The 16,086-nt window shown below is 35.5% G+C and overlaps 2 protein-coding genes across 4 annotated transcripts; both read left to right on the plus strand.

Moving 5' to 3' along the window:
• Positions 1-125: 125 nt before the first annotated feature.
• LOC306863739 (phospholipid phosphatase 5-like) lies at positions 126-6,852 on the plus strand (the record flags this gene model as incomplete). Of its 3 annotated transcripts, none has more annotated exons than XM_079407266.1 (8): positions 126-394; positions 1,452-1,557; positions 1,823-1,931; positions 2,049-2,139; positions 4,405-4,468; positions 4,622-4,746; positions 5,559-5,729; positions 5,811-6,852. In XM_079407266.1, the coding sequence occupies 8 exons, from the start codon at positions 376-378 to the stop codon at positions 5,978-5,980; spliced, it is 855 nt and encodes a 284-aa protein (XP_079263392.1). In that variant the 3' UTR covers positions 5,981-6,852. The 3 variants fall into 3 exon arrangements, with proteins under 3 accessions (XP_079263392.1, XP_079263391.1, XP_079263393.1); XM_079407265.1 differs by having other exon boundaries at positions 129-329; XM_079407267.1 differs by having other exon boundaries at positions 254-398.
• LOC306863737 (triacylglycerol hydrolase DDHD2-like) lies at positions 6,612-16,077 on the plus strand. The gene is made up of 17 exons (XM_079407263.1): positions 6,612-6,852; positions 8,480-8,647; positions 8,778-8,974; positions 9,053-9,142; positions 9,228-9,342; positions 9,903-9,992; positions 10,147-10,288; positions 11,195-11,403; positions 11,540-11,604; positions 13,523-13,651; positions 13,760-13,846; positions 14,054-14,185; positions 14,730-14,885; positions 14,966-15,071; positions 15,157-15,297; positions 15,390-15,534; positions 15,614-16,077. The coding sequence occupies exons 2-17, from the start codon at positions 8,518-8,520 to the stop codon at positions 15,687-15,689; spliced, it is 2,010 nt and encodes a 669-aa protein (XP_079263389.1). The 5' UTR covers positions 6,612-6,852; positions 8,480-8,517; the 3' UTR covers positions 15,690-16,077.
• The last annotated feature ends 9 nt before the right edge of the window (positions 16,078-16,086 follow it).

The raw sequence follows: 16,086 nt of genomic DNA on the forward strand, positions 1-16,086 counted from the left end.
AAAGTGAAAATGTTGCCATTTTACAAACTAGTTTCAAAGTCTTCTCCCTTTAAATTCGCGTGATTCACACAGGCTCTGCGAATCGGCTCAATCGAATCAGTAAAAAAGAACCGGTTCAAATGAACGATTCCTTCGCTAATCGGACATCCCCGATAGGACTGACGTGTTCATGTCAGTGTATGGACTGCCTGGTCAGAGCTCTTCATCTCTGCTCAGTACGGCGCTCAGCTGCTGCTGGACATGTCAAATATATATGATAGACCTCACTAAATTCTGCTCTCAACAGCCGACAAGGCGGCGGTTTAGACGGAAAAGGAAAGAATCCGAAGGTCGGTATTCAACTCCGAACTGCAGACAAAAGACGGAGGATGTGAGATGCCGTGCTTTCGGAAATGTTCGTAAGCAAATATCACAGATGTGGCGCGGGAGGGTGCAGCACATCCTACAGATTAACAATCAATTTGTCTCCCGTGACACTCTCTAGTGGTGCTCTGGTTGTTTCACCAGGAAATATCGATCCTTTCTTCCGTGCTGGAAAAAAAAACTGCTAAATCTAGCAGTGTTTTGAAACGTGGTAGCTGATTTCTAGTTGGTTTAAGTTGTAGACCATCTTAGACAAGCAACAAACTGGCATCTTAATGTTAATGCTGGTTTAAACTATAGTGTAGAACATCTTGGACCATCTACCAACTGTTCATAATGTCTTTAGGTGGTAAAACAGATTGGAAATGGTTTCTAGCTGGTCCAAGTTGGTCATTGCTTGGTGACCAGCAATATAACAAATATTAGTGGTCAGGTTGGGTTTTGAAACATTGTAACTTGCCAACCAGCTTGTAATGACCACCAGCTAGAAACCAGCTACCACTTAAACTAGCTTTTTATTTAACAGAGTTCCATGCTGGAAAAAATGTGGTAAATCTAGCTGTATTTTGGAACATGGTAGCTGGTTTGGTCAAAGATGTAGACCATCAACTAGCTGTTCGTATCTTAAGGGGGTTAAGCTGTTCTAGAACATGGTTTCTTGTTGATTCGAGGTGATCATTAATTAAGCACCTACAACAAACCAATTACTAGTTTGTCATACTTGGTGGTCAGGTTGGTTTGTGATACAACTGGTCAACCAGCTTGTAATGACCACCATAAACCAGATACCATTTTAAACTGGACTTTCTAACAGGGTTCTGTGCTTTAGGCGCTATAAATGTAATATTAAAACCCCTTTTAAATAACACTAGTGGTTTATTTTCTTTTTGTTATGGCTTTTTTTATAATACTAACCAGTTGAAGTATCACATGTCCCATCATATCTTCTCATTTCATGTTGGTGGAAGGTTGTTGGTGATTAAGTTTATCTTGGATGTAACTGGTTGAATTCTCAGATACTTAATTCTGTCTTTGTATTTAAATTACAGTTTCAGTGTAATACAACAATCATCTTCCACTTTTTCCAGGTGGAGGCGTCGTCGATGACAAACCAGGACCAAAGATGAGGAAGAGTTTTGATAATGGCTTTATTGCTGAAGTTATTATACGGCTTCTGCTTTTAGGTATTTTTCAGTAAGTACACTTTCTGCTTGATCAAATAGATGCTACAAATCCAGTTTTATATGTGGGTTTGACAAATCTAACCAGTAACCTCATCTTTCATAACCTGTTATGCTAGTCTTTTGTTTGGTTTTATAGAGCTGTCACCCAATAAAGCGAGTGACAGGTTCTCTCGCAGCTGTGTGGGAAGATTTTCCAGTCTCTTGAGCTGTGCCTGTGTTTGTCTGTTTTGTGGAGATGAGGATTGTTCTCTCAGGCTGTTATTATGCTCTTGTAGCACGACTGAGGAGCTTCCTCCATTCAGCCGTGAGATCCAGCCTGAGGAACTCTGGCTCTATAAGTTCCATCCCGTCAAAAAGGACCGTGTTCCTACCCGCTTCATGTTTGTAAGTGCTTACAACTCATGTTCAGCCATGGAAATTCAGTTGACTATAAAATGCATATGTGATGATGATAATGGGGAATCTCATTGCTGTTTTTCTCTGATTAAATTTTTGAAACAGTCTATCGCCCTCTTCACTCCATTGCTGGTTATTTCCTTATTTGCCTTATTGAAAAAAGGTGGAAAGGGAGATGTGAAAGAGGCATCTTTGGGTAAGAAATGTGTGAAAATTATTTACTGCTTACTGCATTATTGCATTGCATTATACAGTCATGGCCAAAAATATCGGCACCCTTGGTAAATATGATCAAAGAAGGCTGTGAAAATGAAAATGCATTGTTAATCCTTTTGATCTTTTATTTAAAAAATTCACAAAAATCTAACCTTTCATTGGATAATAAGAATTTAAAATGGGGGGAAATATCATTATGAAATAAATGTTTTTCTCAAATACACGTTGGACACAATTATTGGTACCCCTAGAAATTCTTATGAGTAAAATATCTCTGAAGTATATTCCCATTCATATTCACAATTTTGAGCACTCCAGGGTGATTATGAACATGAAATTATCCAGCCATGGCTTCCTGTTTCACAGAAATATAAATAGGAGGGAAAACAAAGCCCAAATTCCCTTAATCATCCATCACAATGAGAAAAACCAAAGAATATATTTCTGATGTGCAGCAAAAGATAATTGAGCTTCACAAATTATTGAAGTGGCTTTAAGAAAAGAGCTAGAGCAGTGAAAACCATCAGAGCAATAATTAAGAATTTTCAAACAACAGAAAATATTACGAAACTGCCTGGAAGAGGACATGTGTCTATATCGTCCTAATGCACGGTGAGGAGAAGAGTTTGAGTGGCTAAAGACTCTCCAAGGACCACAGCTGGACAATTGCAGAAAATAGTTGAGTCTCAGGGTCAGAAAACCTTAAAAAAAAAATTGTCAAACAGCACCTACATCACCACATGTTGTTTGGGAGGGTTTCAAGAAAAATTCTCCTAGCTCATCCAAAAACAATCTCCAGCATATTCAGTTGTCAGACACGACTGGAACTTCAAATGGGACTGGCGTCTATTGTCAGATGAAACTAAAACATGAGCTTTTTAGCAGCAAAGATGGGTTTGGTGAACACAGGGATAAAAAGTACCCCATGTGTACAATGAAATATACTGCTGTATTTTTGATGTTGTGGGCCTATATTTCTGCTGGAGGTCCTGGACATCTTGTTTAGACACATGACATCATGGATTCTATCAAATACCAACAGATAAAAAAAATCAATAAGTGACTGACTCTGTTAGAAATCTTATAATGGTCCATATTTGGATCTTCCAACTGTACAATAATCCAAACACAAACCTCAAAAACAACACAAAAATGGGTCACTGGGCACAATAACAAGATTCTGCTGGCCATTCCAGTCCTCTGACCTGAACCCTGTAGAAAATGAGTGAGGTGAACTGAAGAGTAGAAGCACCAACATGGAGCTGTGAATCTGAAGGATCTGGAGAGATTCTGGATGAAGGAATGGTCTCTGATCTCTTGTCAGGTGTTCTCTAACCTCATCAGGCATTATAGGAGAAAATTTAGAGCTGTTAAACTGGCAAATGGAGGTTTCAAAAAGTATTGAATAAAAGGGTGCCGTTAATCAGTCAGAATGAGCTTTCTTGGCCAAATTTGTTTTGCACATACGAGGAATTTGTTATAGCGACAGAAGCCCCACAGTGCAACAGAGAGACAGCAACAGGACAGGACACAGATAAAGAATAATACAAATAGGCAAAAATTGTGCAAAAACACAATATATAATATAGACAATTATGTGTGTACAGGTCTGATATGTGCAAACTTGAAATGAAAAAAAATTTGATAAAAAAGTAAGCAAGTGTGGTGAATAAATAATAGAGTTGTGTGTTCCGCGTTTTATTGTCAAGTGTTCATGAGATGGATTGCCTGAGGGAAGAAACTGTTTCTATGTCTGGTCGTTCTGGTTCTCAGAGCTCTGTAGCATCGACCAGATGGTAACAGTGGCCAATGTGTATTAGTGAAAAACATTTATTTCATAATGATATTTCCACCCATTTTAAATTCTTATTATCCAATGAAAGGTTAGATTTTTGTGAATTTTTTTTTCTAAATAAAAGATCAAAAGGATTAACAATGCAGATTCATTTTCACACCTTCTTTGATCATATTTACCAAGGGTGCTGATATTTTTGGCCTTGACTGTGTATATATATATATATATATATATATATATATATATACATACATAGACCAAAGTAACATATAATGTTGTTTGTACATGTATTATAGAATAGTTGTATGCTTCCCAGTAATGTGTATTTGGAGCAAATCATTGTGAAATATATTTGTGTTGATAATAGTAGATGAGATAAATGATGATTTCATAATCTCAAGTGTTATTGCCAGTTAACATAAATCTCTGTATATTGTTTGTATGACACAGCTGTGACTTTGACCCTGGTGTTAAATGGAATTTTCACTAATGCAATCAAGCTAGTCGTGGGCAGGTGAGTGAGTAATGTAAACTTATTACAGTGTTAACTTTGCACTAGATACTTTTATATTACATTTGAACATCTCCCATTGACTGGCTTTGAGTACAGAAAATACTCAGGCCTAGTTCTTTTTCCCATTAAACTTAATTTCTGCCTCCCTGCCAGGCCACGGCCTGATTTCTTCTACCGTTGTTTCCCGGATGGCCAAATGAACCCAGAGCTTCACTGTAGCGGTGACCCGGATGTAGTGATGGAGGGAAGGAAGAGCTTTCCAAGTGAACATTCTTCCTGTAAGAGCAGCTGCTGGGGTTATTTAGTGGAAACACTATTTACAAAATTTTGCATCTGTAATCTGACATATTTCTGAAACGAGAAAAAGGTCAGATGGGACTTTTGTCTGCCTGAAATTGATTGGATTGTAAAAAGTATTTTATACAAAGATTACAATGACCAACGTTTTTATTTATATTGATTTATTTATTTGAGTAGGCGGCACAAATGAGTCGAGCACAATAAAACTTGCAAGATGTATTAAAGAGGTTAATAGGGGTCATTTTGATGTTATGTGGACTTATGTGGATGTTATGCCCTAAATACAATCAAAATTATTTATTTTTATAATCTGTATTAAAATTGTAATCTGTATTTAAGTAAATTTAATAAATAAATACAAATTAATCAAAATATTATTAAATTTAAGTTTCTTATTCTTACCAAGGCTGCATTTATTTAATCAAAAAATGCATTAAAACCAATTACATTGTGATTTTTTTATTTTAATGAACTGTTTCCTATTTGAATATATTTTAAAATGTAATTTATTCCTATGATACAAAGCTGAATTTTCAGAAATCTAACATTTGAAAGATCAAAGGAACAGAAAATAGAATAACTTTTTTTTAATCTTTACTGTCACTTTGAGCTAATAATTTATCAATTTATTATTAAGTTATAAATAAGGTGTCCTTGTTAAAAAATGTTTTAAAAATATTTCCAACCTTTAACGTTTGAATAGTAAAAAATACACTAGAATAAAATACAGTTTTATATTGTCAGAATATTCAGCTGCCTGCGACTCTAAAATCATTTTATGTTGTCATAGTTGCGTTTGCTGGTCTGGGCTTCACTGCCCTGTACTTGGCTGGGAAGCTGCACTGTTTCAGCCCAGTTGGCTGTGGTAAAGCCTGGAGGTTGTGTGCCTTCCTCATCCCCCTCCTCTTCGCCGTCATGATCGCCCTCTCCAGAACTTGCGACTACAAACATCACTGGCAAGGTGAGATTATCATATCCTCATCTCAGCCCTACCTTCATGTTGAGTTTCAAAGCAGTGACATGATCTCCTGTTCATTCCCAGATGTGTTGGTGGGATCCCTCCTCGGTTTGGCCTTTGCGTACTTATGTTACAGACAGCATTACCCAGCTCTCAACGACTTGGACTGCCACAGACCCCTCCGAATGAAAGAGGCTGCGGTTTCTGCGCAGGAACGCAAGCAGACCAACCCAGGCTACCTCTTACCTTTGTAGAAACTTAACCGGACCAACAACTATATACTGTGTGGAAGTTTACCAAGCCGTTTGCGTTCTAATGATTTCTAATGTCGATTGGATTGTGATCAGATCATTTGACATGTTTTAGTGTCTGTCAACGCTGTAGAAGATTGCTTGCTATGAGGAGACCTTTGCACTGTTATCTGTCTATAGATTAGCTAGTGCCATGTGGAACATCACTCTGGGGAATCTCCTGGAATGAGTCAATGATGTTTAATTTTTTTCTCTGTAAAAACTATTAGAAATGTTTGATACATTATTATCTGACATAAAATTAGCTTGGAATGAACTAGAGGTCTTGCACTTTAACCAGCAATTAAACTCATAAAAGGAATGTCATATTTTTGATATGTAGTTTAATATTCAATTCATTTTAGCAAGAAATATTTGAACTAATTTTATAACAAGAACATTCCACATTGTGCATGCAACTGCTACATAATTTTCTAAATTACATTTTCCATTTTCTTTTATGCCAAAAATTATACAATTTCATTCACCAGTGTGGATTTTCTAAATATAAACTCTAAAGAAAACGTGTTGTCCAATACTGAAAAGTGAGTCATTTATCGTTCACTGCGCATGTGATTATGAGCATCATCATTTCAGACTGAATGACTCATAATAACCCATCACACCACAGTAAAATGCAGTTGCTGTTGCTGATTGGTGGTCATTTCAAAATCCCCCTTTAGTCGACCTTTAGACACAAAGACCACTTATAAGATTTGAGCTCCTGGTAGATGCATTTACCTCAGACTTGACCACCACCGTGAACAACAGTGTGAGGTTTGCTCTCTCTGTCAGAAATCAATTTTGTCCTAAGCGTGTATCCGTACAAGGAGCCGGTGAGTAGATGGCGATACATTATTATGCTTTTCTCTGTAATTGTTACATTTGTCTCAGGCTCTTACAACATACTTACAACCAGTATCGTGTTTTAAAGATTTCCAGACAATTATTAGGTTAACAGAGTTAGATAATTGATATGTTTCCATGTATCGAATTGCCGTTTATATTCTAAACAGAAGTGGATTCTCTGTGGTATTGTTAAGCTCGCACGATCACATAAAATGCATTTATTTGCGTTTCATTCTCCTCAGTCACTAATTAAATGCTGTGTCGTACTTAAGCAGGACAATTACACACCCACCCAACGCAAACACGCAATGTTCCTATAGAAATTTAGGCTACGTTAGTTTAGTTATTGAATATTTTCGTACCAAATGTTTTTAATGCCATTTCATGCTTGGACCAGCTACCAATCTGACTGCTGTTTGTCATTGTGCTGCTGCCATCGTCCAATATTACATAATATAGTTGCCACCGTCCATATTGATGTCGTAACCGCTCTCCTTGAGGTCAAAAGTCATGTTGTACTTTCTGTTTGTTTTGCAATATAATTGCATTTATTATTTCAGTTATGTTATTGAGTTATTTATATTATTTATATAAAATTACTTGTTACTATTATTTGTTTTATTTATGACTCAATGACGTGACGCATTTTTTTTGTCTTGATTTTAAAAAGTTAAAATGTATAAAAATTGTATAGTTGTTTTCCCCCTATATCAGAATGTATATGCCATGTAGCTGTCTGAAGAATTTTAATTTTAAAAAGAAAAGCCTAGCAATCACAGAATGGGTCCCGTTTGGTTTCTTTCTTTCCTTCCTTCCTTCCTTCTTTTTTTAACCAAAAACTAACCTTCCCAGAACATTTTCTCTCTTTTTTAATTTTTTTTTTTTAGCAAAATTAGCTTTTTACCTTGGACTGTATTATAATTTCAACTTTATCTTTAACAGCTTTCAAGATGTTTTTAACATTTCAAAACACATCGTCATGTTAGCAGATAGATTACACTTTCACATGTGACCAACAATTCCACAACAAATATAAAATATCATAATGAAATATTATCAAAATATTAATAACAACTGATGGAGGTGACGAAAACCTGGATTTGACGTAATTTTAACTATCAAATTGAATCATTCAATAACTGTATTAAAACAAACACAACAAACAGTGAGTATGTTATTGTTTATAAAGCTTTTATTCAAGAGTCACATTTAAGTATTTTGATATATTATTGGAACACAAAATCTTATGGTGGTAACATCTGACGGTGTTGACAAATTTGGCATTTCTTTCACAAAACAAATAGAGTTCATGTAGTAGCCATTTAGCCATTTAGTTTTTTTTCTGTTGATGCTAGATGCTAATGAAACCTGCTTCAGGAGAAAAAATGATCTAAATGTTTTATTAATCTTTATTTAATCTTTTAATAATCTTTATTTTTTTTAAACCTGATAGCAGTTACAATTGCTGGACATGTTTTGTCCCATGTCTCAATAATGACTGAGCTGGGAGGTTCATAAAAACTAGAATTTATTCTGAAATTCTAGGCATTTAAAAAAAAAAAATTCTTTAAATCATTTGGAATATAGAAAAACGGTATAATGTTATATTTGCAGTCCATTGGTCTTGGCGTGGCATCCCTCATGTTCTCATCATGAATGTTGTTGAGCCGTATGAACCCGTCCAGTACCACTGGTTCTACAACCAGCAGGTGGACTCCAAAGACTCCTGGCAACCCTTCAGCAAAGAAGACTCACAGCGGCTGGAGGATGCTTACAGTCGAGGTCCTCCATTGACTTCTTCTTAACAAAACTTTAAAACCATTGGTTACTATTGATGAAAGTATAGTTTATTATATCATGACACAAGTCCATATGTTTGACTGTTTAACCATTATGTCTGATTTGTCTGCAGTGGGGAAAAATGAAAAGGATGAAGTGGTAGTGGCTACAAATGGAAGGAGGTATGACATCAGGCTACGTGAAAGAAAGCGTTACTCCGTGTATTGGGAACAGAAGCCCGCCGAGGTCAGACGCTGCTCCTGGTTCCACAAAGGCAACAAAGACATGACCTACACTCCCTACAGTGAAGAACTCAGTGATTTCCTAGAGGTGAGACACAGATTTTCTAGAACAGATCAAAATTTTCCAGTTTTTAATGCTTAATCATTTTTCTTTATTCAAAAACAGGATGCCTATATGATTGCAATGACCCTTGATGAATGGAAGACGAATTTGGAGCTCCCAACGGGGGAAACTGTGATCCTTCACAACCCCAAGGTATTGTTTGAATGTAAAACTAATGGTAAACAGACATTTCTCTATTCACAATTTACATTTTGTCTTTCTCGTTGCATTACCTCAGCTCATGATGCAGCATACCGGCAGCTGCAAAGAATTTCCCCCTTCCCCGAATGAACGGACTCAACCCAGGACACTAAAGAGAGGAATTGAGAATGTTCCAGTAGAAATACCAGATGGTGAGTGAAGTGTTATCCAACTCTATTTAAAATCCATTTATCATAGCCATGTTTCTGACACAAATGCGGTTCCAAAAGATGTAATAACTTAATTTTGGCCAGTATTTCTGAGGCAAAAATACTCACCCAGATACATGGTGACATAGTTAACATATGAAAGTTAACTATGTTTTACTAAAAATAAAATCAAACCATGGTAACTGCAAATTAACCATGGCTTTGCTACACTAACCGTAGTTTAACCATGGTATTTGTAGTAAAACTGTGGTCATACAAATGGTAATCAATATACTAAAAAACATGGTTACTATACTTTTACTATAATAAAACCATGCTTAATGTTGTAAGGGACAGTTAGCTTAGCAACATGCTAGCATCAAACTCTATTACAATAGTTGAGTCTCTCCTCATGAGAAGCAATAGGATGCTGCCTTAAAAGGTAGCTGTCTATGTAGGCAGTAGACGGCAAGGAAGCTCACTAGATTTTTGTTTATTAGGCCTAGTGTGCGTTGCTGACAATACCTGTATTTTGTTATCATTTTCTTGTTGTGTGTTTGTAGGAGAACCAGAGATAGTAGACCACCTGGTGTTCATGGTTCACGGTATCGGCCCGGCCTGTGACATACGTCTCCGTGGCATTGTCCAGTGTGGTGAGCCTTTATCATCTAAAACTGAATATACTCACTTCTTCAGTATGGTGGATTGAGCTGTTAGCAAGCCATGTTTTTGACATGTAACACTTTATTGTACCATTTTCTTTAAAGGCGCATTCTGACATTGATTTTTCTTCGTTCTCTGCTGCAGTTAATGAATTTCGAAATGCCTCTGACAGCCTCATAAAGAGCCACTTCAGGCAGAGTGAGGACCCATGCATTATTGGAAGGGTTGAGTACCTTCCTGTCAACTGGCACAAGGTCTTGCATGGAGAAACTACAGGAGTTGACAAGTAAGACATTTGACACTTATTGTATTCTGGTCATTCCATGTCAACTCAACCAGAGGTCCCCAGCTCAAATTTTGGATTTCAAAAAAATTGAAATACAGAAATGATCTCTGGAAACTCTGGGGGGGGAAATATATATATTTATAGCACTCGGACAGGTATGTTCTATCCAATTGTTTTGATAGAATGAAAAAAGACACATTTCTAGTTTCAACATTATTTGTTCTTTAGACATTTCTCTTTACAAGAAAAATTATCATCCGTATGCAAAGTGACCCACATTTTTTTTGTCCACTGAAAATGTGTACAATTTGCCAGATGCCAAAAGGAAAGTTTAAGACCCAATATCTAAAATGTCATATTTAAAGATATCTTTAATACTTCTTGAGGGATTTAACTCTTCTTTAACTCTTCTTCCAGGGATAGAGAATAAACTTTCTAAATTTTTATATAAATAAAAATAAATAAATAAAATAAATTTCTTTATCCCATTTTTGAACTGTCACCATTGGTAGATAATGCAACAAAGATTGCTAAAATCAACAGATTTTACTAACAAACCTGCCAGTCTCTGTGTAACTGTAAACATAACATTATAATGCTGCTGTCTTTCCGAAATAATTTTTACCCCTATACTTTGGCTCCTAATCTCAGGTAAACATTTAGACTCCTCTCTACAAAATAGTGTTTTACTCAGTAAATATACATCCATGACATGTAATATCTTGGCTTTCATCACTATACATGTTTATCATTCTTCAGAAAAAATATTGACAAAATCAAACATTTGAGCCAGGGAAGTTAATGAAATTTGATTGATTTGACATGGAATGACCCATTATTAAATGTACTTTATATGTATAATACACACACACAATTCTTTTACTGTTTTATTTCTATTTTTAATAGAGACGTTGAGAGAATCACTCTGCCTAGCATTAGCCGCCTGCGTCAGTTCAGCAACGACACAGTGCTGGACCTTTTCTTCTACAACAGTGCTACGTACTGCCAGACTATTGTGGATACAGTGGCCTCTGAGATCAACCGCTTGCACAGCCTCTTCCTCCAGAGACATCCACACTTCACAGGACACATTTCCCTGGTTGGACACAGCCTTGGTACAAAATGTTAACTGTGCTTTTCAGAACAGAATGTTTTGGTTTGGTGATATAATAATAACCTGTACTTGGGGACGGTGTAGATATTGAATGTCAGTTATAACAATGTTATAATAATGTGTCATGTTTTACACAGGCTCATTAATCCTGTTTGATCTCCTGACCAATCAAGAGGCTGATGCAGATGGCACACCTCATGAGGTTTGTACCAGTTTTGCTATTGATTTCGGTAGAAATAAAGCCGAAATAAAATATAAATGTCACATGGTAATATATTTCATATTACAAGTTGAAGTACAATGTTTACAACCCCAATTCCAGAGAAGTTGGGACATTTTGTAAAATGCAATAAAATTAAGAATCTGTGATTTGTTCATTCTCTTTAACTTTTATTTAATTGAAAAAAGTACAAAGAAAAGATTTCCAAAGTTTTCACTGACCAACATAAATATATTTACGTTTATGTAAATATGAATACATTTTGATTTTGATGGCTGCAACACACTCCAAAAAAGTTGGCACAGAGGCATGTTTAACACTGTGTCACATCAACGGTCCTTTTAATTACAATGTTTAATTGAGGATACTAATTGTTAAAGTTCTACAAGTAAAATTTTTGTCCAATCTGGCTTGATACAAGACTTCAGAAGCTGCGATTGTTGTTGTCTGATTCTCCTTTTCATGATGAGCCATACATTTTCAATAGTTTTCTGCTGGCCAGTCTAGCACATTCACTTTGTCTACGAAGCCACGCTGTTGTAGCACATGCAGAATGAGAACTGGCATTGTCTTGATATAATAACCTTGATGGCAGTATATGTCTCTGTACAATCCCAGTATATAACTCCATGTCAATGGTACCTTTGCACATATACCAGTCACCCATGCCGTTTGCTCTGCTGCACCCCCCATACCATGACAGACGTTTTCTTTTGCTTCTGTCGCTAATGAAAGTCTGGATGGTCCGTTTGGTCTTTTTCACAGAAACAAGTTGAAATGTGCACTCATCTGAGCACAGCACATATTTTCTAGTCTTTTTGACTATCTGAGATGAGCTCTGGCCCAGAGAACCCAGCAGCATCGCTACATAGAATTGATGTTTCATTTCATTTATCGATACAGCAGCAGACTGTGGTAAATGACAGTGGTTTTCTGAAGTACTCCTGAGTCCATGTGGCTACATTTAACACTGCAGCATGACGGTTTCTTATTTCTTATATATACGTGGATATTCAATAACCTTTTCACTTTTATTTTGCCTCTGTTTTTTGGAATGTGTTGCAGCCGTCAAAAACAAAATTTGTTCATATGTACAAAATAAATTTACGTTGGTCAGTGAAAACTTTACTTTGTACTTTTGTCAAGTTAAAGAGTTAAAGAGTAGTTAAAGTTAGTTAAAGAGAATGAACAAATCACCAATTTTTTATTTTATTGGATTTTACAAAATGTCCCAACTTTTCTGGAATTGGGTTTGTACTTAAACTCATTGAAATAAAAAATAAAATAATTCTATATAGAAATTTAAAATAATAATAATAATTGTGAGAAAGATTATTAAATTAAAATGAAAATTGAAGAAATAAAATAAGCTAATTCACACTATTTATAAATGCTATATTAGTATGTAAACCATACTAAAATAACATTGGTTTGCACAGAAACTATCTTTGTCATAATATATAATCAAATAATTATTTAGTAATAAACATGAATGCATCGCTTTAAATGGTTATTTTCTGAAATACTACTGTACACTTTGAGAATCATAACATTCAAGTGTCTCGACATTAATTGTGAATTTTTGTCACTAATAAATAGTAACTATTTATTAAATTTAAATTTAAATGCCTCTTCATGACATTTTGACTTGTCTAATAACTAATAAAAAAAGATTAATGTCCTATTATTATTGTTAAAGATTTTTTGATTATTTTAAAGATTTTTATTTTTTAATATTTAAAAAAAAAAAAAAAAAAAAAATATATATATATATATATATATATATAATAAATCAATTATTTGCTTTCAAACATGTATAGTAATTTTCAGCTTATCGTGCTGTAGTTTTTATAGATTTTAAAGATCATAATATATGAATGTATTTGTGTGGTCTGCACAGCTCCGTGAGGATGCTCATGCAAACACAGGCTGCCGTTCCTATGAGAGTCTGGAGGAGGCGTTGAAGGGCCATGGGTTGGAGGAGCACCTCAATATACTGCACAGAGAACAAATGGATATGGAGTCCGTGGTCAGTTTTCTTTTGTTGTTGTCTTGAATCACAAATAACACACACGTGAAAAACACAACACTCCAATTCCTCATTTTCACCCTTCTTATTCCAATTAAACTGTTTCAGATGCTTTGCTCAGAGAATGACCTAAAAGATATCGGAATACCTCTGGGTCCTCGCAAGAAAATTATGAACTGTGTGAAGAAATGGAAGGTAATTCCTGAAATTCTTTATAGCCCTGTGTTTATAGGAGCTCAATAGCTCATGGGAGAAATGGAAAGGTTTGTAATGTAGCTTTAATTATGTGCAGTTTCCTCTCCACACCCAAAAATGGAAGGGAAGACAGATAAGAGTACATTGTTTTAGATTGGAATGTCTGTTTTGGCACTTTCTAATAACTACTTCTTGAATATCCAACAGCACTCTAGATCTGGAAGTGGAGATGCAGCCCAAAATGAGACACACTCCCCAAGTCTAGGGATGAGAAATAAACATCACACCCCCACCACTAGTGCGGTTGATTATCAGCATTTTGATGTGGGCATTGGACAAGTAAGTTATTTATATAAGTATATATATTTAAGCAGCACAACTGTTTCCAACATAGATAATAAATTAGCATATTAGAATGATTTCTGAAGGATCACGTGACACTGGAGACTGGTGTAATGGTTGATGAAAATTCAGCTTTGCATCACAGGACTAAATAATATTAAAAAGTGTATTAAAATAGAAAACTGTTATTTTAAATTGCAATAATATTTCACAATATTACTGTATTTTTTCTGTCATTAAACATCTTACTGATTCCAAATTGGAATGATTGGAATGCACAGTAAATAAAAATAGAGAAAAAAATTATAATAAATAAATATGGAGTTATAAAGTATTTATTTATGTTTCATTGTATTTTTAATACATTAACTATATCTCATATATAAAAAGTATTTGTTTTATATATTTTTTCTGTATGTTCTTCCAAGTTTGGGCTGCTATTATCTGTTGAATTTCCATTGATATAAAATTGATAATAAAAATTCAAAGTCTTTCACTGTTTAAATGACAGTTGCCAAATAACAGTTTCTTTATTCTGCAGGTATCCATCGATTATCCTCAGTTAGCCTTTCATCCGCAGGCGTTCTTTGCCATGGGTTCACCCATAGGAATGTTTTTAACCGTCAGAGGTCTGAAGAGGATAGATCCTAATTACAGCTTCCCAACCTGCAAGAGTTTCTACAACATCTTCCATCCAGTAAGACACTCTACAAAACACTGAGAACCATACAGCTTCCTTAGAGCTCTGTTCTTACACCTCGAATGTGATCTGTGCAGTTTGACCCAGTGGCGTATCGAATCGAGCCCATGATTTTGTCCCAAGACGTGGACTTGCCGCCCATGTTGATACCCCATCATAAAGGCAGAAAAAGAATGCACCTCGGTATGCCAACTCACTTTATAAACCAAGAGTTTTGATATTCTAAAATTACTAAAAATAACTGAATGAACTGTCCTGATGCTTACAGAACTCAAAGAGGGTTTGACTCGAGTCAGTTCTGATTTACTGGGATCCCTACGAATGGTTTGGCAGAGCATTTCTCAGGTCCCAACGCCAGCGCTCGCAGAGGGTGGAATCAGTTCCATGACCCCTACAGATGAAGAAGAAGGTATCTAATGAAACTTTTCTAGATTCAGATATTTATAAAATCCACCTCATATTTCGAATGTCCCTCCTTAAATTTGAATATTTGTGGTGCAGTGTCAACAATGGAGCAGGAAGAAATAAACTTAGCCAAGGTGGGGACGTTGAATCGTGGGCGACGTATTGACTTTGTCCTTCAGGAGACACCAATTGAAAGTTTCAATGAGTACCTGTTTGCCATACAGAGCCATTTGTGCTACTGGTAAGATAAAATGTTTCACTTGTTATGGTGTATTGTTTATATGCGCTGAAATCTAAAATTATTTCTGATTTGTTTGCAGGGAGTCTGAAGATACTGCTCTGTTGGTTCTGAGAGAGATTTATGGAAATATCCCAGTGAGAAACACTCATTTATGAATGTTATATACCTTTTGTACTGTACAACTACCTTTTAAAGCCAGTCCAGTTCACAGTGAGTTGATTCGCTCCACACATTTTAAACAGCCAGGCAATAAACTACCTAAAAAATTAAGAATGTGAGATTGGAATCCCAACTGAGCTATTGCTGGGTATTGTTGCAGTATTTTGTGTGTGTGTGTATATGAGGATTACGGATATTGGATACATACAATAACCTTTTGTGCAATAATGTGCATTGTAATAGAAACCTGCATTTAATGTGTAGCCTACTTACTTAACTTTGGTCAGTGTTTTCTAATTTTCCAATTAATTAATTAATATTATGTATTTATAATGTTTGGATATTTGTGATATTTTTAAATTATATTATTAAATTCCTAACCCCAAATAATTT

Source organism: Barbus barbus, assembly GCF_936440315.1.
Source record: "Barbus barbus genome assembly, chromosome: 45".
Taxonomy (NCBI): domain Eukaryota; kingdom Metazoa; phylum Chordata; class Actinopteri; order Cypriniformes; family Cyprinidae; genus Barbus; species Barbus barbus.